This window comes from Aphelocoma coerulescens, chromosome 1 (genome assembly GCF_041296385.1).
Source record: "Aphelocoma coerulescens isolate FSJ_1873_10779 chromosome 1, UR_Acoe_1.0, whole genome shotgun sequence".
In the NCBI taxonomy this organism is placed as follows: Eukaryota; Metazoa; Chordata; class Aves; order Passeriformes; family Corvidae; genus Aphelocoma; species Aphelocoma coerulescens.
In genome coordinates, this window is record NC_091013.1 from 52,710,456 (window position 1) to 52,737,761 (window position 27,306).

The following is a 27,306-nucleotide window of genomic DNA, read 5'->3' on the forward strand; positions in this document are numbered from 1 at the left end:
GTTTCAGTCTCTACAGTTTTGGTTAACTGCAGGCATAAGAAAGGACTGTCCCTGTAATGTGACTGCTCTCCTTTGGGTTATTCTACCACCTCTCTAGGTAAGAGTAGTGATCTGAGGTACCAGAAACATGGGAAAGACAACAGAATGGAGCAAAGCCATTGTAGTGACCCACTGGAAGTGATATCTGCTGGTTTTTTATTGATCCTTCTCTGCATGCTAGAGTTTGTCAAACCAGCTGAAGCCTTGGTGAAAACGTATGCACATGCACTGTTCAATTATAGAAGCTGAAGGGTAGTGTGTGTTCTGCTTTGCTCTTCTGTCTTTCTTATGCTCAAAAGAAAATTTATTTTCAGACCTAGTGGTGGTCTTAAGGATGAGACACTGTCAGAATTTTAGTGTCTAACCAGTGGCATATTGTGGAGCTGCCTTACTAACTCCCTCTGGTTAGTCCATCTGATTCTATTTTAGTTTTCTTCAGTCTTCATAAAATATTTGCTGGTTCAATGCTGTTCTTTTTTGCAGTAACACATAATGCTTCGTTTTCCTTCTGATTAGTGCCTTAAACTTCAGTTGCTTTTTGACTTCACTGTGTAACACCTTGTATTAATGTCAGGGTCATGCACTTATTATTCATGTGAACAGTGCTATTCACTTCAATGAAATTATATACATAATAATAAATAACAACATTAATCTGTGTGCACCACCTTGAATTTCATTACTGTTGCAGAAGATATATCTCTGAAAATAGGTTCTCTTATTTTTTATGCATTTTAGAAAGAACTTGGCTCTCTCTATGTACACTAATTTAAAGATTTTTTTTTATTTCTCCTAAGCCTTACTAGCTTTACCAGCTCACAAGTTTTAAAGACACTTGTTTTACTGATTATTTTGGCTTGACAGACTATCCAATATAGTTTAGCTTTTAAACTTAGATTTTATAGTAGACATTTAAAACATCTCTTGCTAGTTTATCTGTCTTTTACTGTTGATACAGGAATACTCGATGAGGAAACAGATGTTAAAGATTTATTTTGTTTCATATTTCATTGACCATGGATAAATACTGAAATTATCTTACAATGCATGGAAACCAAACAGCAATAAGTATGTTCCCTATCCCCCTGCCCAGGAGTCAGCACTTTGGCAGGTTTTCAACCCAAGCTAATCAATTAAAGACAACATTGATTAACTTAAACAGAAGGTGGTATTGATTGCAGGCAGTAACCTATAAATAGACAATTGTTTCATAGCGTTCATAGGTCACTGTTAGATACACCTTTAAACTTCAAGGTACATAATCCTGTTATCTATCACCCAAAAGGCAAAAGAAGGGCACAGAGTGAATATGCATTTACATATATGTTGCAAAGTACTCTTATTCAACTCTCTCACTCAACACTTAGACTCTTACATAAAATTTTTCACACTTTATTTGAAATTGCTATCTATTGCAATTTACGTCTCATTTTATAGCTGTATATATATGAAGCTGATGGAAATCAAATATGTTCCTGACTTTTCTACTGAGATGAATGGTTAATCAATCAGATTTTCTTCCAACATGGTACTTTAGTTCACTTTTAAAGGAACCATATGTAAAATTAATGACTAAGCATGAACAGAGTCAAGTGGGAAAATTCAGGGCAATAAGAATATTAAAAAACCCCATACTGTGCTCCAAAGAGGCTATTAAGACTTTATATAGAATTGTTTTGACTTTCATTCTCATTCATCCTACACATTCCTCTTATTCAAAGAGGGAAGGATAGGATGGATGAATTCTTACCTAATAGACTTCTGAGGAAACCCCAGTTGTCATGCTACCTGGGAAGGATGGGCCCTGCAAGCCACCATCCTAGGTATTTTTGATTCCCGTAAGTACTTTGTTTCCATCATCTTCTCCCTCAGAAGATAACTGAAACCTGAACAGGCAGGTAGAACATGCATTTCTAGCATAGTCTCATCAGCTAAAAAATAAATAACTTTTTCCCCTTTAGAGAAAGAACTAAAAGCCTTGCTTTTTTTTTTTTTTTAATAAACCAGGATGAAAAATTGATTAAAATGACATCATTTCAGTGAAACAGTGTTTCTATAGCCTACCACGAAACAGGTATAAATAAAGTGGATTTGTAGTTCATTCACATCATTCGTAGCTGAACTATAATCCTGAGCATTCTGAGGCTGGTTGAGGAGCTAGATCTGCTGGCTGTAAGATGTTCATCAGTATTTGCCTCTACAGTGTGTAGAGAGCTGTCTCTTCCTCTCTTTCTTGTATTTTTTTTCCCTCAACCACATTTACTACAATTTAGACAAGTGCTAGAAAGTGGCATCACATCATGTTAAGATGTGTCATAAAGAGGATTGTTTCTTGGCATTAGTTTTTTAAACTCTATAAAGATTTAAAAATGCCTGACATTTGTGTATTATACCCATATAAAGGAATTTCCTCTTTCAATATTAGTGTCGCATTCTTCTGCTAAATCCTTAAGACCTCGCATCAACAGATGTCAAAATATTTAATTATTTGAGATTTTTCTAATAGATGCAATTCCCTTGTGACTTGTGTGAAGCATGAGGGAGACAACCCTTACACCAAAATAACTGCAATATTTTTTAATTCTTCTAAAAGGACTGTGCTTTGGAGAACTAGTAATGTAGACTAGTAGCCAGTAAGTTGCTTTATCCATTTAGCACAAGTAAGAGGAAATCTGTTAGACAGGGAGATCCACGTGTCCTTCCTGAAACGTGCTACACCTTGAGTAGGTAAAAAGAAGCATCAAATCCAGATTAGATTTCAAATCTTGAATTTCAAGTTCAATGAGACTTAAACCAATTAATATGAACAGTGGCCATCCTGTGCAGTGGCCCTTTTTGACTATCAGCCACCATCTGCATCAAAAAAGAAAAAATTTCTAAGCAAGCCAAATGAGGTAATCTACCAAGGAAGGTCATAATCAATTTCCTATCTTATCCCTGAATGTCTGAAACTCTGAAATGAGGTTTTCAGAGAGAAGTTAAGATATTCTTATCTTAACTTTAATTCTTACACTATTTAAAAAGTTATTTAGTTGTCCACAAGTAGATGACTTGTGCTATTTGAGATACTCCAGTGCATCTGAGACATCTGCATCTGCATCATGACTCCAGAAGATCCAGGCCTTTCTGGAGCAGCATCTGGAAGCCTTACAGGATGTGGAAGGCTGACTCAAATCATACCAGATGTTGAATCGACCCCTTTTGCTCATTTAGAATGCCTTTGAACATACAACAATCTATACTTGGGTTATATTAAATGGAAATTCATCATTTATTATATATAGAATAAAAACATATTTATTGCTGCTTTAATTCTAAAGGAAGGCCTATGCCACTCCTATAATTTTTACAAAAGAAGATTCACGGGATAATTTCTCTAGATCTTGCTCCCCTGTTATTTGCGGACTAGCTTGTATTTAACATGGCATTTGACTAAGAAAGGAAAAAGTGAAATAGGGAGAAAAAGTTGTGGTTTTAAATTATTTTTAAAGAAGCTCAAACTGACTGACTTTCAAAATGATCTGATCATATTTACCATGTGTGACTCAAAAGCAGCTCTTTGATCAAATAAATAAATTGTCCTGGATATGGCAGCTCTGAACTTTGCTAATGTGTCTTAGCATAATCTAGTAATTTCTCTGTTCTTTGGAACATCTTTGACTTCTGTATGTACATTCAATAATAAAATCTTTTCATAGCTGCCTCCTTTTTCTTTCTGATTTGGAACAAATAAATCATTTTGGCCTTGAAGCTTGCAAGAGTAATCATATTAAAAAAAAGCTAAAGAAGAAAAGTTGGTGTTTAGCAGACATTCAACAGAAGTTATTTATTTAGTGTGTAATTCTTTTCAATTGCTAGTGTAAATAAGTATATTGAAACAAACCAAAATTAGGCATCAAGCTGAAGGAAAGCGTGTTTGTGCATAATAGTTCTGAGAAATTGTTTAAGGACAGATTATTCATGAGAAAACACTAATTTTGTAAATCTACAAAAATTAGCTAGTCCAAAATTAGTTTCTTAAATTTTGGTTATTTATTTTCAGAGGAAACTTAATCTGTTATAATGTTTCTGCATGAATATGAGTTTTAGTAAGTAGGTGCTTACTCATTTTTCTATTTGTGTTACAGATTCCAATTTGCAGCCTTGTGGCTGTCTCAGATAAATTGTTTTGAGCTATGCCAGGAGTAACTGGAAATCTACTAGAGATTTTATCATTGTAATATCTGAACAACTTTGCAGTCTTTAATGGATTTAGTCTTCACATCAGGAAATACTCCTGTGATGCAGAACAAAGCAATTATCTTTATATCATAGAGAGGCTAAGGAGCTTGATCATGGATAAATCAGAAATCTGGGGTATATCAGAGACTGAACCTAAATCTTGCAAGAGCTAAAGATTTTATTCTGCCCTTCATGTTTTGCCCTCCCTATTATATGTTCTTTCATGCTTTCTCATTGTACAGGCATAGGGAAAACTAGATGGAATTTAAAAACTTGAATATCAGTGACAGGATTTATGTCCCAACACGATACATGGAGCACATCATCTGTGCTTGCTCTGCACTTGCTCAGACTGATGGCTAACCTCTGTGAATATCAGGGTAATGACAAAGTGCACCTGGTCTAAGTCTTTTCAAGTCTTTTCTTTGTTAGGCAAAGCTTTGAAAATACAGCAACATATGCTGCCTAGCATTATTTGATTGTTACTTGATTTTATATGATTTTATATACTCACATACCAAGTTGACCCTGTGTATTCATCTTTTATGAAAAAGACCTGACATAACTTCTAGATTCTGGTACTCCTACATAAATATAACCAGATTGGTTAAAACACCTTGCATAAAGACATTTCAAAGGTTTGAAGCTACAGTAGTGGAGAATGGATTATTTAATTAGTGTAGGTTCTACCAGCTTCCTAACCCAAAGTTACACTGAACTTTTTTTCTTCAGCTTTCTTGTGTACACACAGGCTCAATACCTGCTATACTTTTATTCATAGAGTGAAGATAAACCAGTATGAGCTTTCTGTGCTTCAGGAGCTGAAAGCATGCGTGCGTTACTGCCCTGTCCTTTTAATGTTTCAGTCAAAAACACAAAGAAGATGTAACATTTAATTACACCTGAGCCATCAAATGCAAATTTGTCCATAAGTATGTTATGGCAACAACAATTTTTTATGTGGAAAAGAATTTTAGTGTGTTTCTTCTAAGAGGTAAACTGATGTCATGCCAGCAATGGGGCAATAGCATTCATTAAATCTTTTGATGTGATCATCTATTACAGCTGGTGTTGGGGTCAGTGGCTCTGACCCAGGAAGAGGTGACCGGTCCGGGGAGATGGTCCCGAAAGGGATCGCCTTCCCGAGGTCCGGTGTCTTCCCTCAGCTGCTGGCAAAGGAGGGCCCTTGCAGAGGCTATCAGCTCTTTAGTGATTGTCAGCTCGTGATTCCAGCTCAGCTCTGCAGGGCATCCCCAGGCCAAAGCAGACCAGAGAGAGACGAGAAGGCCCGTGTGGCTGGTTCCGCACAGAGGTAGCTTTATTGTTGGTTCCCTCCGGCGAAGGGGAAAGCCAGGGACGAGCTCTCTCCCCCACAGAGCCAGGGGGCTTCCTTTTATAGGGATACAGGGGATCAGTGGGGGACCAATGGGTTACAGAGGGTCTGGGACAGACCAATGGGTTACAGAAAGATCTGCATAGGGTCTCTCAAAGGATTGTGGGTCCACCTTTCCTCACCATGACCCAAGAAGTGGTTGCCTTTCCAGGGAGTCCTGCTGGGCAATTGCAAAATCTCTTGTCTCAGCAGAGATCCCTCCAGGGCAAGGGCTGGGCATATCCCACAATCATCCTTACCTGTGTTCCCTACAATAGTATTGAAATTACTGTCCCATTCATGACCAGGTAAACAAAAGTTATTGAAGGAATGTAACTGAGTGATATCATTTCCCTCAAAACTTTACACAAATATTGAGGGGAGATGATGACTATGAGATGTTAGTGACTGTACTGGCAAATGACTTCAATTTATATGGGAAGTTATATATGTCCATGAACCTGTATTCTGATCACATTATGGATTCAGGCACCATTCCCGATCTCAGGTCTTTTTGACAGACTCACCTGCAAATCCAGGCTTCAGACCTGAAGGGTTATAGTGAATTCATCTTGTAAGTATTCCATGCAGGACTTCTTAACTGTGGACAGCACTATGAGGATGCTTCTTTGGAAGTATCACTCCAGTCTGAAGCAGTTTGATAAGGAGCAATGCACAAGGTGAAGGGTAAAGCAAAACCTTTCAAGTACCGTGTTTCTACTTAAAAGGGAAGAGCCAGTGAAGGAATTAGAAGAGAGTGACAATTCAAAGAAGCAGACTAGGAAAATATTTTTGCCATACAAATTTGTTTATACAACTGAGACAGAAACTTTAGTAGGTGAGATATGAGGAGAAACATCATGTGAATTCATAGCTAGAAAGAGGGATAGGAGAATGAGGGGCAGAGACTTTTTATGAGAATAAATTTAGACACTGTGTTGTAATGAAGAGTCAGAAGTTACAAACAAACAGGATACCTTGATTTTGAACTTTACTGGCAGACAAGATTAAAAGAGTAGTTCATAGTGACTAAGAGTAGTAGTGGGGAAGATGAGGAGGAATCTGAAGGGGTGAATGATTAACAGCTCTGTTTTCTCAAACTAAGATTGTCAGAGCAGCGACACATTCACATAGAGGATCAGAAAAGCAGACTGAGGTTTTATGTCAGACAGAAGGGAACAGACCTGGAGTACAAAGGGCTGTGTCAATTGTCAACAAGGATATGGTGACTGAATTTCAGTTTATGGATTAGACTACTCAGATATGAAGTATGGAGAGAGAGACAATGCAAGGAAGATTGCAACCTTCAGAAATTAAAACAGAAAGTTGAGGAAGAAGCAAAAAATGTCAAACTGAGAAAGAAGTTAGCAATGTGGAGGGAGAATAAGAAGATCCCAACAAAGGGAGAACAATATTTGAATGCCAAAACCTTTTTAGGAAATACTAGCCTCGAATCTACCAGATATGATAGGAGGTGATAGTTCGAATATTTGTTTATATAGAAGTCATTAACACAGACACATTTAATAAAAGTTTCAAAAAATCAGCTAACTAGCAGCAGAATTGATGGTCAAGGAAGAAGGCATTTCTCAGCATTTTGCAAGAATTGTGATCATTCATCCAGGTATTTGACATATTTGTAGCAAATTAGGAACGTGGACATATTATATCCATGTTGTTAAGCAATAGGTAGCTATAGGAAGGTTTCATAGATTTTAACTTTTTATAAATAATGTTTCAAAAGACATTAGGATTTTTTAATGAATTATTGCAGTGTGAGTTCTAGAAATTTTTTGGGGTAATTTTGCTAAACCTCTGTGGTAGTTGCACTTAAGGATTTTGTTAATTGTGGTAATCAGCTTTCGAAAAATGTTAACACATGGCCACATTTTTTCTCCTTGTATTTAAAGAGAAAAACCTCTATTTCTGTCAGATGCTATAAATTTGTCCCCTAACTGAAATAGGAAAGAAATGATACCAAGTCACTGCACTTTAATAACTGATTCCAGATAAAAGGTGTGTAGACAGCAAAACTTTCAAAGGGAGGTACCTTCAGTTGGAACTTGGTAAACCCGCAGGGGAGGGAAAAGTTTAATATTTTAAATGGACGACATAGCCTTCCATGCCTTTAATCCTGGAACAAGCTAAGAAATATAGTGTAAGGGAGCAGATGTTCTTAACAGCCTTCTAGCAGCCTGTTTATGTAAAGAGTGCCAGCTAGTGATTTTCACTGCTTGTTGAAAACCTGCTTTGTATTGGTGTAAGTGTTAAGGAGAGCAGCTGAAAATCCACCTCTATGTACTTTGTGAAATGAATGTATGTATATTCATGTTACAGAAAAAGAAAATTATGTTATCAGATTTGGAGAGGATATCGTAACTCTTTTGCTAGAGCAATCTTTTTACTAAAGGAGCTTAAGTTGCAGAAAAAACACATTATACCTTGGGTATTGCATGTAATAAAATATGATTTAAATGGAAGATATTGAAATAAAAGTTTCAATTTGGGAACTTGAGTGTATTGTTGTGAAAAGCCTAGTCAGTTATGTTTATAGCTCCATCTTTTCACAGAAAGAAGCGCAGAGATTCCTCATGCTTTATGCAAGTACAGTAGGTTTTAGATAACAGGATCAGGTCCACAATTTGTCTTTCTTAAAACCTACAATAAAAAATGAAAATAAATGCCACCACCATACAAACTACAAAGGTGAAAAAAATGCTGTATCTTGCATTTTCCTACCTCCTGTGGCTAGGGACAGAATGCAGACATGCCACAATAATGTTTTTTATTTCTACTGTTCAAACCATATTAATGAGAACATCATTTTGGAGAACTAATTATTTCTATTTGTCTTGTGTCACACTTTCTAATTCCCCTATATTAGCACAGCCAAAGCAAATTAATTGCTTTTCCAGCAGTTGAACCTTGTCCAAGAATGAGCTCACATTCCCTTCCAGTTTTGCAGTTTCTAGGAGTGCATTGTGTCAAAAATTTCTCTTGATACTAAACATAGCCCAGAGAATATCTTTGCAGATTTCTGTTGCTGCTCACTTGATGAAATTTATAAGTTTAAGTGACCCACTAGGAAAGATAAAGTTCTTAGCTGCAAGATTATACATCAAAACAGTTAAAGTGAAATTAAAATTAAATGAATGAATCTCACTGAAGCAAAAAAAGCAGTAATTAATGGTTCCCTTAATTGTCTTCATAAAATATTTGCATGGGTCTAATTTGCATAATTTGCATGTATTAATTAATCTTTCAAAGGAATTTTGTGCTGAGAGAAGCCAAAAAATCTCTTTGTTTTATTTAACATCTAATGAAATATTTATCTTCGTTAATGAACTTCTCATCTTCATTAAAATAAAAATTGCACAAGTTTGTATGTTTTAAATGTTTTTATAATTGAAGTATACAAAAAAAATCTCTTCAGACCTACAGTATCTGAAAAACAAACACATTATTGCACATTCTGTGTCCTTTTGACGACAGCAACATTTAAAATTGGAGAAACCCTATTACCTCTACCAAAAGTTTTCAAGGACTTTTGAATTATTTTAATTTTATCTTAATTGATGATTATTTTTTAGTTTTTATATTTTAAAAATAGGGATGACAAGGTAAATATTTTGGTGTTTTTATTATTTCCAACCTGTGATACCTAATAGCTTTTCTGGAACAGATATTATGCATGGAAAAAGTTACTAGCATTACAGGTTGGAATTTAAAGTACTGCAGGAGTTTGTACATGATATGAGGTTAGTGTATATTTCAAAGACAAACAGTTAAGGGAAAAAAAAAAAGAGTTTGTCAGTTACTGCCTGGTATTTAATAATTGAACCTGGAGTAAGACTGATGAATGTAAGTTACAAAGGACTGTCCTGGCTGCGGTGATCAGTGCGGTGATACTGAGACAGTATCCAAAATAGCCAGACATGCGGAATAAGAATATGCAGTGAAAAAAAGGAAATCATCAGTATTGAAGTTTTGTGCAAAATTTGAATATAGAACTGCAAGGAGATTAGAAGAAATTAAGAGTTACTTCTGTAAAAAAAACAAACAGGTATGAGAGGGCAATGATTCGGCCTTTTGGACAAAGGTGAAGACTATTACTGAAAATGAGGACCACCTAAAATTCCAAAGTAATCTATCAGCTACTTAATATTGCTGGAAATAATGTCTGTGGACAAAGAAGAGAAAGTATGGTTAAAATAATGTCTATACAGAATGTTAACTGTTCATAGTAAGATGGGTGAAAAGGAGTTCCGCTTACTTCAAGGATGAGTACAATATTATTGGAAGAATGAAAATATACTTGAAATAAACAAATGATTGGGGATTTAGAATGCAAGAAATTATATTTGCACAGTGAAACAGCACAATGGGATTTTTACTCATTTTCAGTATGCCTGCATTTGCTTAAATCCTTGAACAAGGAGTTTATAAACACATTGATGTGTTTGCATTCATTTTAGACATGTAATACCTGAGAAAGCCAGCCCTGCAGAGATCAAAAAGTAGGTGCTCTTTAAGAGTGCTTTAGGATTTAATAAATGGGATGTTTAAGCTATCAAGATTATATACAGAGTCATATATTCTTTGCTGCATTATCCTATAATTTTTTCAACTGATAAGATATAGTGGGACTTTGCTGATACCATAATGGCAGTATAGATATTGCTCTGTGTTATGAAGGTGTGGAGTAGCTGCTGAGGCAATGTAATTATCTATAAAATACCCAAACACTATCAGTGGGAGGGATATGTTCCACTTCACACATTTCTGGGGTAGATGTCTTTATCTGAGCTATTTGGCTGGACTCCTATTAAAGTCAATGAAGAGTAATAGACACATCTCTCCCTTTGAAGAAAACGAATCACAACTTCCAATTTCTTCATTGATTATAAAGGCAGTCTGCTAAACCAGCTCAAATGTAGCTACGTACAGTGCAGGTGTCTGAGGTTAATGTGATGAATCTCATGCATTGAGTATTTTCCTTTTTGCTTGCGTCAGAATTCCAGCATCACTTGTGACAGTAATCACACTATGAGCAGCTGCATTTCAGTCACTTCTTGTAACTACTGATGTTAGAAATGGGTAATTTTGCGTCAGTTCTGGAAAAATATCCAAGCTTGACAATTCCTTTTCTGTTTCATATAATTCTGTACTGTTTTGAAAGTCGCATAAAGCGTGTTTCTCAAATGTAGAAAAGAGAACTTGAATTCTGCATTAATACTGAAGCTTTGCAGCATTTTTTTCATTTGGATGCTACCACACAAGGCACGAGGCATGAAACAAGATTCAGGGAAGCATTCTGAAAACTCTGAAATAAGAGCAAAAGCAGCCATAAATTGAGAGATAGAGAGATAGATGAAGAACCAAGAAAAGAAGGTAGATGAACTATCACAGAACTCTAGAAGGGAAAATAGTATCATATTACTCATACAGTTGCATTATATTACTGTAACTTTATTACTGTATCATTACTGATTTTTAATGGACAAGTAGTAAATGTTTTGCCTTTTAAATGTAGTTATGCTTGTGAACAAGACATGGGCTGGAATTGACTTGATGTAGCATAGAAGTCTTCAATGTAGACATCTGCGTCTGTGCTTGTCACCCTTGACCCTCACTGGAGGGAGTGGAAAGAAATGTCTACAGTAGACTTCATCCTGTTATAAATAATAATTTGAGTACCCCAGTATAGACTACTGTAAACAAATTTAGTAATCTCAGTCATATTCCAGAAAAGCTGCATTCAATTTCTGCAGGTGAGAAAGTAATTTCTTTGTGGTTGTTGTTGTTTGTAATGTATGGAATTTTTTTCCATACAATAAATCCATTTTATAGCAAGGGTTGTAATTATACTCTGAGATTGTCTCATTGCAAAGAATTGATGTAGCATTTGACACAGTCACAAGAAGTATATGCTAAGGAGTCACTGGTTTGCCCATTTTACATTTTTCAGCAAACAATTGAGTGGATAATATCGATTTCACAATTAAAATAGTACCATTTGTTAGGGTTACTTATATGCTTTACATCTGATGTTTGCTCTGAATGGCAAAGGAATAGCTCATTTTGCATGCTTCAGTGCATTTTTAACCAATGCCTTAAGCCGAAACAAGTTTTTATGCATAAAGAGAGAAATAATATATACTGATTTCTTGATGTCAGCACCAATGCTTTGGTGTCACACAAGGGTGTTGTGAAACTTAATTAATATTTGTAAAGTATTCTAGATCTTGGATGAAAGGCACAGTAGATGTTCAGTTATGTTATTAACTTCTGCTTTTATATTTTCTTTGGTGATGGATCAGAGTCCTAAACATTAAAAAGTGGTAAAGAGAGGCGATGCAAGATACAGCAATTTACAACTATTATCAGCTAATTATAGTTAGTTTCAAATCTTGTACAGGGAACTAGCTGGAAAAATATTTTATGGGATTTAGCAAACTTGATAGCCTAAATTTTGTGTAAAGGTGGCTTACCTGAATCTTCGTATAAGAAAAATTTAATAGACTGACTTATGTTATGTTAATTATTCTGCATTAGATCAGAAGTGGTATATTACTGAGTGACAGCATTTTGGTTTGGTATAGGACAGTCCCTTTTATAATCCTAAACTAACTGAGGGGTCAGAAGTCCTGTTAAGGAGAATGAGAGTTTAACATTCATTTAAAATATTCAAGAGGCAAAAAAGCAGTTAGAGTTAAAATGTAAATAAAACTGTACAGTGAGATTTTATCAGGCAGGCAGCCCTTTGTGCAGTGTTAAGAGTTAAGAAGGCAATCATCTTCCTAAAATATCACTCCAATTTAATTGCTCTATTTTGTCAGTTGAAGAAAAAGAAAAGAGAAAAAAAAGATAACCTTGACATCAATAAAGCTATATTAATTTCAACTAGCTGAGGGTCTGATGGTTTAATTTAAAAGTGGCCAAAGATTTTAGGTTTTGTCCTTTCTTTCTTTGGCAGTAATATTAAAAAAAAAGAGGCATTTTTGTGTCCTTTAGAAATAGGAAATGTTTATAATACTTTATTTTAAGATGAACAAATTTTTAATGTCTGTAATACTCATGTAAATTTCATATTGTAAACCAGAAAAGCAAGCAATTACTATGTTAAATCTACTTTAATTCTAAAAAATAGGGTTTTCTTGCAGTGGTTATTTTATATTGATATGATTAAGAATAAAATAAAACAATTTAGCCTTTGTGTAATTCAAGCATTTGGCTTTCCCATGGACTTGATGTGGAATTTGACCCAGTTCTATTAGGATCTCAAGTTCCTATGAAATTTAAAAAAAATCAGCTAAGAAAAGGAAGTATAAAGGAAGTGAAACTAAAATTAACACATTTGGAAGGACTACTTAGCCAGCATCACGTTCTATCTAAGCTAAAATTTGCTGTCAGCATATATCTATAATAAGTATTCTTCCAGTGAACTGCCAGCTGGCTTGTAAAGAGGAAAATATATTCTATAGAATAGACTGCTAGCTTTAAAAAGAAATATTTTGCTTTTGCTCATTGTAGGGTTCCATAACACCTGAAGGACATCCTGGGAGACAGCAGCATATATAATGATAATGTGATGTCATTTTGTTTTTCCTAGTTGAGAAACACAAAGTGTGTACCAGTAATGGTAAAAACATTTTTTCTATTATATTCTTGTCAGCCTTATTTTTTAAAAGTGATGCAGCCTCTAATAGCTTAGGAAAAGCAGCAATAGCATAATAGTGTGTTTTGTCATGGATGTTAGAAAGGATGGATCACAACGTGCTACAGCTGGCCTTGGAAACAAAGTGTTATGAAGGCAGGACCAAAAAATTTACAGTGCTGCTTTATGTGCATGAAATTAGAATATGGATTGTTGAAAATATACAATGTTGTATTAGATAATTCAAGTTTTGACTTGTTTATTTAGTCCCTGTGTTGATTCTGCAGATTTTGCCTGTGACAAACTGTCAGTGCAACCATTGCATTAGAAGACATGTATTTTTCATGATATTGTTTCATGCTGCAATATGCTGGCTACAACTCCTTTCAAGTAATCAAGCTATATTGAATACAAACATAAAATAAAAAGCAGCAATAATTTGCTTTCGTTTTTAGCTTTATACTCTGACTCAAAGATATACACTCTTAGCCATTGGAGAGAGAACAGTATCTCTGCACATTGATGAATTGGACATAAAATACTGTGGTTGGATCAGACTCCTTGGCTTCACTGGAAATACTGGAAGCATCATAAAAGTAGTGCACTGACTAGAGGATCAGTTCCATTTTCAACCTTGCTATCAAATTTGTTGACAATCACAGTCACTTTCACTGCAGTAACTATGCTGTCCGATGCAACCTGGTTCCCAATGCTAAAATATTGAAAGGCTAAAACACTATTAAAACATAGAAATATCAGTTCTATTCCAGTTCCAAATGGCCAATAGTTCCAGAGTTTGATCTTCAACATTCAGTGCACAGAAGAATCCTCATTTTATAAGGTTTCCCCTCTAGGTTTTCTCATATTCTTGCAAAACCATTTACTCCTTATATTTTCCAGCTAAAATTAACTTTATAGCCAAATGTATTTTACCAGGCCAGATATTCAATAAATATATTCAGGATATACTCAATTCTTGCCTCTCTTTCTATAAAGAAATAAAGCATAGCATTAGGGATAGTACTAGATGGGCTTTAAAATCTGCCTTTTCAGGCTCTCATATCACATATATATTTGTAAAGACCATTTAAATACATCCATCATCCAGGGAGACTACTCCAGAGCTGAGTTCCTGCAACAGAGTTACTTTGTGTCTCTTATTATTATTTAATATATATACAAGGAATGATCAATTGCTCTTCTGTGATAAGCAAATCTATTAATTTTATTTGCATATTGTGGACTCTATTCCTTGTAGAGGAGTAGAGTATAGAGTACTAGTACAGGCTACTGTACTAGTAGCCTGTACTGAAATTATTCACCTTGAGCATGGGTAACCAGTATCTTAAACACTGTTCCAGGGAATGTCCTGCAAGTGACTTGTACAATGCCATTAGTGTGTTGCTATTGACAAGAAACAGTGTAAGTTGAAAGCTGGGGGAGGTGGGGAGAGGGAGGGAGATGGGGGGCAGGAGTAAAAGCAACCAGGAAGTAACATTTTTAATTTCCTCTGTCTTGAGAAAATCACACTTTGAAGCAAGAAAATTTTACACTTCAGATATTTTGCACAGTTCATTGCTTCTGACTCCAAGGTAGTCACTTGATCCCAAAATCACTGGTTGAGACTGCTCTGTGGTTTAATTTAGCCATTCTCTTTTCTCTTGCTTACTTTTTGATGATGAACCATGGTGTTAAGTTCTCTCTGGGAAAGCATGCTGCTTCCATATGGTCTGGGATTTCTGTAGTGGGGTGCGTCCAGGACACAGTCTGTCATGACATGCTGTTTTTTCTGAGGAATCTCTACTGGCAAAGACACAGAGTGGTGCCAAATTCAAACCACCTGGCCCTAAGGCTAATTGAGTTTTTCCTGGGAGGGTAGAATAATCATTTTGAAGTACCTTTCTGAAATTATGTTACCACTGAGAGGGAATGGGGAAGATTGGCTTGTCACTGCGGTACTTAAATGCATCTATGAAGATGTATTCAAGATGGAAGTTTACAATTAGTATGGGGAACTAGTATGAACTCTGAATTGAAAAGCAACCTACCTCGGCTAGCAATAGCTCTTGTCACAGAAGCAGAGTTCCCTCATAATCTAAAATGCTGGTAGTTTTCATTCTGGATATGAACAAAAGCCTTTTGCTTAAGTGCTGCTTCATAGTTAACTACTGAGTTAGACCCCATAAACATGTTTCAGCTTGAAGTCTTCCTCAGATTTAACATGAGCTGATTTTATTTTTCATTTTTGTGGTTTTGCTGCTCATGCTAAGCTCTGGGAACTTCATTAAGGTCTGTGTCTGTTTCTGTGCGCTGGAAGAATTATGTGTGACTTCCGTTCATAGCCCATTTCCTAGGGCACGACTTGTGATTTGGTTTCTGTTGCCTTGACTCTTGTTCTGGAGCTGAATGGCACTGTTTGGCGCCATTGTCTTCTATAAACAGGCTTTCATACAAAATACCTAAAAAGCAGCTAGGTTATGTTACATAGGTTTTGACATCCCATGCATCTTTAACAGATTTTCCATAAGCTTGCTGCTGTGCGGTCTATCTGTTTTACAGCTTCGTTCCTTCCTGTTCTGCACGTGACTATTTCTTCATGTTTTGCATTGGGCGGTTACTCTGTTTTAGCACACAGCTGAGAACAAGGGTGGTTGTGTATTAAAGTGGGGGGCTAATGTGATACTGATATTAAAAAAGGATTCCACATATTCCAGAATTATATATGCAGAATAATAAAGCTTTCTTTAAGTGGTCTCTATTTTCTGGTAAACTGCAGCAGTGCAAATGGCACCTCAGTTACATACTCTTGTATTAATTATGGTGTTTAATCTGAAAACAACAAAACACTCGTCTGCCTTTTAGTTACTTGGGTAACATGAATTTCAAATTACTTTTTTAGAAAAGATGTGGCTGGGGGAGAAGGGTGAGGTAGGTTTCTGATTCTGTTAATCAGAAGAGGTGCTCTGTGTAGGAGTAGGTATTAGATCTAAGTCTTTTCTTGTATTTTGAGAAGTAGTGGGGGTAAATCTCTAGAAAAGATAATGCTTTAGAAAAGCTCGTCTTCATAAATTATTTGTGTCTGCTGAAAGAAATTAACATCACACTGTGTTGATGGAGACTACTGACTATGGCCACAACTATTCCTAGCAAAAAAATCATGACCTATGTTACTTTTTCAGAATTGTATAGAAGACCTTTATTAATTCACATTTTATTATGGGATCTATAGTTGTATACACATGCATCCTGCCTATTGTACCACCTTCTAGTTAAGTGATGGAAAGGATTTGTATGTGTGTGTTTCTGTTCTGTGTGTATATGGAGGGTAGTTTTAAAGAAATACTGACTTCTATGTACTTTTGCATAGATATTTTCTGTAATTCAGCTCAGAAGCAAAAACTGCTAAAAGCTCCAACAAATGCTGATCTACTGTATTTTGTTCCAATTTCATTTTATGGCCACTTTTTCTCTCCAGAAAAGCAAAGTAATTATTTTTAAGCCTGTTTGAAGCTTAACTGTATGATTGATATCTTGTATGTAAGATTACTTTGATGATGATGTTTAGTGCAAAAAAGTGATCATTTGGGCAAAGCGCTAAAAAAGGAGGCAAAATGGAGAGAAGTGAAAGAAGACTAATGAGACTAAAGGAATGAGTAGTAAATTCTGTTTCCATCTAGACTTTATAAAAAAACACTGAAACCAAACAAACAAAGGGAAAGAAGGTGCCAGGCAGAAACCATGTCCCAATATTCAACTCTTTTTCAGTTTTCTGCTATCAGATCCAAGGTTGTTTTCTGACACTAAATAAAAGTTGTTTATGTTTCTGGAAATAAAGTAGCTAATAAAGCACACCTTTTTGTAGAACTTAAAACTGTTTTATGCAGGACAGATTGTTTAGCACCAAAATTATCCACACTGTGATACAAACAGCACTGAACACAATGAGCTGTGGAAGCTCACAGACTGATTGTATTTAGCTGTGACTTCATCCTTTAATAACTTTTCCACATGATTCTTCAGTTGAAAGGGTTTTGTTCTGTTTGTGTCTCTGTTTATCATTGTTAATATATTTTTTTTTACCAACATGAAGTGGCACAGCAAAATGCCTTAGTGACTCAGGTTCAGTGCTTGTAAGTAAGTAATCAGTTCTGTAGTCTGTTTTTGGATATGGCTTCTTCTGTTTATACAAATAGAAAAAAGGTTGCTAGGTTCGTGAAGCAACAAGAAAAGACAGTGTGACTTTCTAAAAAAATCTATTTATTTCAAACAATTTCTCACCTTACTAGTTCAGTTTTTTCAGTCCTCAAAATGGCCAGTTTTATGCATTCTATATGATCTTTAAATAACAGAAGGTGAAATATTCAGGTACTCCCCTGCTTTGTTAGTTTACTAAAGACTAGACTGCTGACCTTTAGCTTACTCCCATGGTAACATGGGAGTAATGGAAATATATATTAATGATTAAAACACATGGTAAAATTACTGAGAGAAGATAGTTCAATATTTGAAAATAACTGTGAAAAATGGTGTTTAGATGCCCTTTTTACACATCCATGGCTTAGTTTTATGTCTTAAATCAGAATTAAAATCTCCTACATTTAAATTGCTATTTTAAAAAGAAACACAGGGACAACTCAGTTTCCTGAATATTTGCACTGAGTATTAACACAAATATATTTGTGCATGAATGTTAAGTAGAGAAATGAAAGGTGTATGATTAATAACAATATGCAAATTTGAAACTAATTTATTGGTGTTACACAAAGGGCAAACTGGGATAGTGTTTGGCCAAATATGTTTACATACTTCATATTTGCATGCGTTTAATGAACATGCAGTGTGAAATCACCCATCTTTGCATAAAAACTGGATGAGCACTTTTTTAAAAGAACAAATGGCTTGAATTTCAAAGCCTCAATGGTTGAGCCAGCTTTCCTGCATCTCCTGTACTCTGCTCTTACTCTGCTAGGGAAGATGGCAGTGGATCCATCCATGTTCCTCAATACATAATTGACTTGTGCTGCCAGTAACAATTTCCACTTAGTAAATATCCCTCTGTCCCTCCTTTTCAGTGTTGAGTTGTAAAACTTCAGTGTTCTCTTTAAGCCTAGACACTGGGAGGAATTGTTTCCCCTCACAACATACTGTTTGGCACTTTATTAGGAATATTATGAGAAGTTATGTTCAGTTGATTCCATGACTGAATTTTACAAATGCTGGGCTTTTTGTCTCACACTCTGCAAACTGAAAAAGACTCAAGCTCATCATAAATGGTTTTCCCATGATTAAAAAGTTAGACTCCCATTTTTATCTTCCATCTTTGGTGGAAAATAAATCCTCTTGTGTCTTCAGTTTGGAATGAAATACATGAAGAGTATACAAAAATATATTTCCTCCCTAATTAGTTGTTTCCTTTGAGTTTTTTGAAGAAGGGTTACAACTTGACTAAGATCCCTTCCGTCTGCCACAATATGCTTGCTTTTATTTTGACTTCCCATTGCTGTCTTATCAAATATCACATGAATCATTACCATTTGTTTGCCATCCCTTTCTTTTGTTTTGTTTCTCTTCCTCCAAAGGATTACAACATCAACCTGAATGAAATGTTAGAAGTACACAGTGATTCACATTTGCCCCATCTTATTAAAACAAATAAACCAACTAGTTATATAATTTAAATGTTCTTGAGCTATGGCATGCAGATGCTTTTATCAGCTCCGGGCTGAAGAGGTTGTGTGCATTCGGGCATGCACGTACAACTGTTCTTTGAAAGGGACAAACCTCATTAAGATTACAGGTGCTTGGAAGTAACTTCTGAGAAAATAGCTACCATTTTCAATAAAGCTACTTCCTAACAGGAAATGCAATGTATTATGTTACTTAGCACAAGTGAGCAGCTTTGCTTTTATTTAGATATAAGTAGCCCCATTTAAGGTCACAAAGTTTTTATTTCTTTTAAACTGAAGGTAGCAGTTTTTAATGGTTGGAGGGTCTGGCAACAGTATACTTAATTTCAGAATGAAGTATCTGCTGTCTTTAGGAGCATATGGGCTAGTCCCGAGGATTTTGTGTTGCAACATGGGATTTTAGAAGTGGACTCTAAGCTCAGATCAGCTCAGTCACCAGCCATAGAGATGGGGTTCAAACGGATTTTTATGAGTGAAGAACCTTTGGATTCCATTAAGTGCATATGCATGTGTAGTTTTTTGGTTGCTGTTGGTTTTTTTGTTATGTGTGCTAATATAGTCCTTAGAGGTTTCAGCTAACACTGCTATTATCTTCCTAAGGACAAGAAAAGAGACTGGGAAACCATAAGTACATGAAATCCCACCTACAAAAAATAGAAAGGGAAAGAAACAGAAAGTTTGAAAGAGAGAACAGAAAAACAGGAAAAAAAAGCAAAATCACAGAAAATTTCAGTCATAGTTGGGAATAAAGTTCCTGTCTTCAATTGCTCACTTCTTATTAACAAGAGACATCAACCTTTGTTCTTTGAAAGTACAAAGAGATTAATAGATACACTATTCAAATACCCTTAAGAGCCATTTTGAGTGAAATTGGCTTCTATCACTGGCCTGTCCATATTTGACAAAAATATGTTAAAAAAAACTTAGGAATTCTAGTGACTAAAACTGTGGCTACTTTGATGTATGGGTTGTTGGATCATGGGCTGGGATTTACTATTCTACAGCTCACAAATTACAGTAAAAAAAAAAAAAAATAAAAAAATTATTCAAACCTTAGCATCCTAACTTTCCAAAGCTCACACTGAGATTTCCTATCTTGTCATTCGTTTTTTGAGCAACGGGCCTAGTGAAAGGAATCCCTACCCACGGCAGGAGAGTGGTCCTTGGTGATCTTCAAGGTCCCTTCCAACCCAGACCATTCTATGATTCTGTGATTTTCCTTCTCACAAAGTATTTTGTCCTTTTTTTTTCTTCTTAACCTGCACCCTGGAGGTTTCTTTCTTATCAGCTCTCTACTGCATCTTTCTGTCTGTTTGGACAATTGGTTGGTTGTTTTCAGCTCCTAACTACAGAAAACACTATCTTATTCCTAAGAAGAATTTACCTCAGCAGGCTTTTATAAGATAGCAAGTGACTGAATTCAGATGTGACAGAACACCTTGGACGTTGATTAGCAGATTTTCATAAACCAAAGACTGCAGTATTATAGTCATGATGATCACTGTTATTACATTTATTTTTAAAGCAGTTCTGAGAATACAAACTAAAATATGATTTTTGGGTGGTGAACAACCCCACTGTGACTTATACTGAGTGGCAGAAATACAGACATTACCATCTAATGGATGACTTATTTAGTTTGCAACTGAAGACAAAACTTAACATTTCATTGCACATTGTCAGTTTACAAGGTTGCATATTAATAGTAATAATATTTGAGTGGGTTTTTGTTTTTACCTCTGAAAATGCTGGGCCCATAGAGGTACTTACTGCAAGCTGCCCACAGAACACTAATGTGAATCATTCCCCAGATGACATCTCTGTGGGAATGCATTTCAAGGCATATGATTTGTTTCAACATTGCAAACTTTTATGTCAGTTCCATTTGTTTGTTTTTTATAACATTTATGACCTTCTAACTATTTGGGCACGTTCATTCAAAATCCTCCAAATGAATCTTAATTAAAAAGAGTTGATCTAAAAAAATACTCCCTCACTCTGGGTAGAATTTCTGTCATATCAATCCACAGACAAAAACAAATGATGTTTAGGAGTAGTGGCATTTTCAGTTTGAGTTACTAGCATGAGCTTGTGTGATCTTGCTGAACACTGCCATTTGCAAAAGAGCAATTAAAACAGATGACAATCTGCTAATCACACACTGTTCTATTTAGAAATTTAGCAGTATTTTCCCAGTTCGTGTTTTTGTTTGACTTCCTAAGAGTAAAAGTGAGTTTTATGTATTTATATTGTATATAACAGTATGTAAATTTGGGAAACTTCACCACAGATCAACAGTTTTCAGTAGGCTAAAAATATACCCCAGTGTTGTAAACATCCTTAGTAGAAGCTCTGTGTGTGTGTTTGTGTAGTATATGTTTGTATGCATATGTTTGTGTGGCTAAAATATTCCATATTTGTTCTACATTAAATTGTTTTTATGCTGATAGACAAATTCTGCATTTGTTAACAGAACAAAGTAATGCAACAGGCCTGTGTAGCTGTTAAATTAAAGCTGATCAGGAGGCAGAAGGCACAGGCATGCTCAGGATTTAGGAGTAATGGCATTTTCACATTGGCTTACAAAGGATGAGCTGGCTCGATTTGCTGATCACTCTCATGATTTGTAGGTTTTGTCTGTGATTCTAACCTTGAAATCATTAAAGGCCTATCAGTGGTAATACTCCACTTGTATTCAGATAGGAGCTCTGGCTACACCTAGAGGCGAAGTGATTCTGGTGGCTTTGGCAACAACACTGAGAAGTTCCTGTCATTTGGGAAGAACGTCAGAACATTACAAATAGGGAGAGAAGTGGATAGGAACAAGGTAGTAGGAGTCACCAATGGAAAAAGACAGCAGTCAAATATAGGGATTGTATTTGGTCACCACTTTGTGATATGAGGTTATCGTTCCTCTGCAGACCTGTGAGTTTTTCTTAGCACAGCTGAAGTCTTTGAATTTCTGAAGTGCAGTGCTGTTCACCTGTTGCTTGTTATTCATGAGTGGCTACATGAACTTCTCAGCCACAGTGCTGTGACCACTTCCCTGGGGAGCTTGTTCCAGTTCCCAGCTACCCTCTTGGTGAAGAGCCTTTTTCTGATATCCAACCTAAGCCTCCCCTGACTTGGCTTTATGCTGTTTACTCAAGTCCTGTCACTGGTCATGAGAGTGAAGAGATCAGCTCCTGCCCATCCACTTTTCCGTGTGAGGAAACTGAAGAAAGCAATGAGGTCTCCCCTCAGTCTCCTCCAGGCTGAACAGACAAAATGACTGCAGCTGCTCCTCATACAGCTTCCCCTCCAGACAGTCCCCTCCCTTGCCCGGCTGGCGATGCTGTGCCTGATGCCCCTCAGGACAGGGTTGGCCCTCCTGGCTGCCAGGGCACTGCTGACTCATGTTCAACTTGCCATTGACCAGGACCCCCAGGTCCCTTTCCGTGGCACTGCTCTCCAATCTATCATTCTCTAGTCTTTGTACAACACCAGGATTTCTCCATCCCAGGTGCTGAATCCAGCAGTTGCTGTTGTTAAACTTCATATGGCTGATGATTGCCTACCTCTCTCATTTGTCGAGGTGTCTCTGCAGGGCCTCTGTGCCCTCCAGGGAGTCAGCAGCTCCTCCCAATTTAGTGTCATTGGAATACTTAGTATTCCTTCGAGTCCTGTGGCCAAGGCATTAATGAAGATGTTGAAGAGAACTTATGTATATAAACAAGTATCTGTTTACTTAGTAAGGAAGGTGCTTTGTAGAGCTGCCCATTTCTATTCTTGTTCATTGTCTTATTCAGTCTGTGGATACAGAATGCAGGATCTGATAGTGTCTTCTTCTCAAAGTGGAAAATCTCTTATTGATTTCACTGCCCAGTTGGATCCTTAAGCAGTATAAAATAGAGCTGACTTTTGAAACTGTACTGCTGTTCATCTTTTGTTGGCTTCCTGCAGCTGTATTTTTAATTGAGAATATGTTTTGATACATACTTTAAAAGGTAAATGGAGACCTAGTATAGTAAAATAAAATCAGTTACTGACTGCAGGTTATCAGAATGTTAAGGTATGGGAATTATGCATAGCATTCATTAGCAAGTGTATGTTCAGGATAGCCAAAGTGTTTGTATATATGCAGAATAATACTCCTACAGAGGTATCCAGACAGCTTTAGTGCTGTAAATGTTTATTGTGTTTATGCAATATGTTTGGGAGAACTATATGGAAACGTGGCCAGGAGTAGTGCTAGCTATCCTGTACTTGATGCAGGTTTTCCTTGGAGGTGGTGTTCCAGGCCTTCAGTTTTACAAAGTTCCATTTCAGAGGCTCCTTCTTTCTCTCCTGAATTCCCATAAGCATTTTTGTTGTCTTCATGCATCAAATAATAATAAAAAAGTCTTTAAGTTAAGGCCTTACTCAATTGCTTTTTATTTCTCTTCAGTGCAAAAAAAGACCATAAAGAGAGAAGAGAATGGAAATGGTTCTGAGTGGAAGCACTTTTATTTAGTGGGAAAGTTATCGTCTACTCTGCCAGAAAAAAACCAAAAACCAGGAACATGAAAAAGTAGGGAAAGGGGGTAAAAAAATGTAAAGAGAAAGTAGCAGAAGGGCATATACCCCAGAAGCTCACAAAAGAAACCTAGTGGTGGAAAAGGAAAAACAAAGGGGCACTAGATAAGAATCACTGCAGCAGAGTGATTCTGCAGTCTCCTACTTTCCCCAGCAGTTCTGACAGAACTGGAAAGGGATGTGCAGAAGGTTTTACAGCTGTGTATGGTGTACTTTTGTCTGCTTTCAGATTAAACTTTTCTATCTCTCAACAATTACAGTAAGCTCATGGACGTGATGCCACCTGTTTCAATGATAACCAAGCATTTAAAAAATTTCAGCATTCATTTGCACAGGTTTATGTCACACAATTTCCTCACTGAATATCTATTTTTTACTGTATGTCTAATAAAAATTTTATAGACTGATTTGGAATAAAAATGTTAGACTAAGAAAACCAAAACAGAAATAGAAACTTTGGAAATCTTAGAAATATTTGCTGAATTTACTTAGATTTAAATAAGAAGCTCATGCAAACTTTCAGAGCTGAGATACTGCTTGTACTTGCAAATGCTTATATTCTAAAATATAAGTAGTGTTTAGTAATTATGCAGTGGGGAGGATTAATTACTTCATAATATGCTTTATTCACATGGGGACAACACCTTCTACAGGTCAGAAAGCTAAGAAATTTTTCTGTTTTTTAAAAACTAATCTTTATATTGCTATGAGAATAGGTGTATATAAGATGTTCATGTCCCAAGTGAAGAAAAAATTGCTTTGTACTTACAAATTAGGTGAAAATATGTTGTGGCAGTATGTTCTCTTCAAATTTTTCTAGATCAAGAGTTACTGGCTAGGTGAGCTTATAGTTTCTCATGTTCCCTCACATATCTCACTTAAATATATGCTCCTCACTTGGGTGGAAAAAATGTTGTGAGAAACGTGCTTACATCTTTAACATAGTAATTGTTCAGTCAATCTCATTTATGGGGGGAAGGAGGCTATACTTCACTGATACCGATTAAATATCCTATACTGGGTTCTATATAAATAGCTACAAATGTGCACAATGGTTACATTACATGGTATATTTAACAACACAGCTAAATCAGAAAGTATGAGCTATGCCTTTAGCGATGGGAGTACTAACGATTGCATGCAAGAAGATTTTTTTGCTCTGCAACCATGAAGGAAATAATTGCTGTTCAGCACTATTCAGTTATGTTTGCATATCAGTAAAAACACATGCACAGAGGCTGCACCTACATTCCTAGTGCCCTAGCACTGATACGAGTCCAGCATACATTAAAGCTTCAGAAGTTGTTACAGTTTTCACAACTTGCAAAGTGCGTGTAATTTTCAACAAATTTGACCACTGTCAGATGAAATAGGAAAGGTGACATTCATATTTTATGATTTTCTTTTATTTTAGACAAAATGTACCATAGGGGACATTTTACAGATTTGTTGCATGACTGCTTCCACTGAGGTTTTAAGTCTTATGGGGTTTTTCCTCTTTTTGAGTCATTGCAGATATAAATATATAAAGCAAATGTTTCTCTTTCATATTTTAGATGGAAGACTTTATTTGAAAACTACTGTCATGTACTGAATTTTTCCTGCTGAACATACGTGTGCTACGGTAAAGAACGTTGCAGTAAGACATTGGCTCATAAGGAGTTCTGTGGAAACAAAATGTTTTCAAACCAATTTCCTCAACTTCATTTATCAATGTTCTTCAAAAATGTAAAGAATTCTGCAAGAGTGTCCTCCTTTGGTTATCTCCTGTGGCTCAACCTGGAGATCTAGAGAATGTGTGTAAATGTACAGTAGCACTGTTCTCACAGCGAAAATCTGCATCTCTGTGCCGGACTATTGTATCCAAAATCACAGGCAGTCAGAACAAGGCTGAGTATTCCCTTTTTCAAGGAATGCAGACTCTCTCCTCCTCTGATGATTCTATATTTGAGCACATCCAATGATCCTTCCAGCGGTGTCCAAGTACACTTACAGACTGTTATACCATACCGAAACCAGCAAGACAGCTCAGAAATGAACTTGTAGAGGGCATAAGAGGATTCTTATTTAAAAAAAAAGGAAAAAAAAAAAGGTAAAAGAAGAAAAAATTGTTACATTCAGTTTTCAAACTATGATTGAGGGTTTTCTTCTAAAGACATTTTTTCCACATGCTTTCCAAGAGACCAACACATATATGTTAGAATACATTAAGTGAAATGGAATTTTGTGTAAGTGAAAAGAAATGCTGAATGTAAACAAACTGTTTTACTGTTCACAAAGTCTCTTTTCCTAAAATAAAACAAACAAAAGAAAAAAAAAAAAATACTAATTTCTCATTGTAAACTGGCAGGGGTTTATGAAATAAAAGACTTTGCTTCTTATCAAAATGTTGGTCACATGTACAGTATATAACACAAATCACACAAGGAAGGTATTATGTATGCAGTAGAAATCTAGAGTTTAGGAAATGAAACTTTTAGATAATATTGTTTTGTCACCCTGTTGGTCAGAAAGACACCTTTCTAGTTTTAACGCATGCAGGCATGTAAATATTTGTCCTGGAGTCACAGTATTACTGAATGAGATCTTAAGCATCTGGTAACAAGTCAGAATTCTGTATCAGCCACTTTTATTTGTATATTGAGCCCTGGTTAGTGCCCTGACTAGTGCACTTCTAAGAATGGACTGTGGCTGAGCAGCAAGTCAAAATGCCAGAAATATTTTTATATGTTAATGTCATATTACGTCAATGTTGCTAAAAAAAAGAAAACCTAACAAACACTTGATGTATCAGTCCAATTCCACGTAGAACTGAGTGATACAGTTGAAGTCTATTGTCCCTCCCACCTTGTCTTAGGGAAGGATGGTTATGTGTTACTTTCACTGTCTTTATGAAAGCTACAATATGTGTTTTCACCTTTGTGCTGATAACTGGAAGTAAGCTGCAAAACACTGCTTATTACATTACTAAAAATTATGTTCTTTGCTTTGCGTACTTTTGGGTTACCCCTTTAAAGACTGATTTTGTGAATCAGTGCTATTACTGTAAGTTTTGTGATTATGCTTTCTTCATCTAATGTTTTATGCATATAAAATATTATTTATTACATGGAAACATATCAAAACCTTAAATGTCTAAGATGCCTAACTTAAAGCAAATATTTCTTTAAAAGTAGTTCTGATTGGATATTAATATTATTTTGTCCAAAAAAAAAAAAATCTAATGTTTTGTAAACTTTAGCACTGAGCTTCTATAGTTTGTAGGTCTTCCTTGCAATACTGGTACACATTTATTTTTTGCAGTTCATATTTACGCCACCACAATCCTTTTTTAACAATAGAAAGATGTATATACAAGTTCACATCACAGTAATTTTTTTAAAGAAATATTGAGCAATATTTTTCATTAAATATTGTTGTCTAATACTTTGTAGTGATGTTATTTTCTAACCATGATTCTTTCATGATTTTCATAGTTGCTTAAACACATATGGGATTCTGTACTCCAGTTTTTTCATATGCAGTCTTTAAAGGGTTAACAGCTGTAAAGTTAGATGGACTTGTGGCAAGCTTTTGAATCATTCATATCTGAAAGAGAATTAAAAGCCTACAACTGAAATATGTACTAGCATTTACCATTGCTCTGCTCCTTGCATAGAGTCACCTGTAAGTAGGTTTAGTAGTTTTACAGTATATTCTTTCAAGACCTTTGGGAATGCCTCAGTGTTTGGCTTGGTACATAAACAGAAGTGTTAAGGATTAAAGGGGAACCAATT

The 27,306-nt window shown here is 35.9% G+C and overlaps 1 protein-coding gene across 4 annotated transcripts in view; it reads left to right on the forward strand.

Annotated features, from left to right (window-relative positions):
• DACH1 (dachshund family transcription factor 1) overlaps window positions 1–25,853 on the forward strand; it is a 357,124-nt gene extending 331,271 nt beyond the window's left edge. For all 4 annotated transcript variants that reach the window (XM_069009250.1, XM_069009258.1, XM_069009277.1 and 1 more), the window contains one exon: window positions 25,087–25,853. Coding sequence is in view for 2 of the 4 variants with exons in the window: in XM_069009258.1 (XP_068865359.1) it covers window positions 25,087–25,124 (38 nt within the window). In the remaining 2 variants the exon portion in view is untranslated. The remainder of the gene's footprint in view (window positions 1–25,086) is intronic.
• Window positions 25,854–27,306: the final 1,453 nt, after the last annotated feature.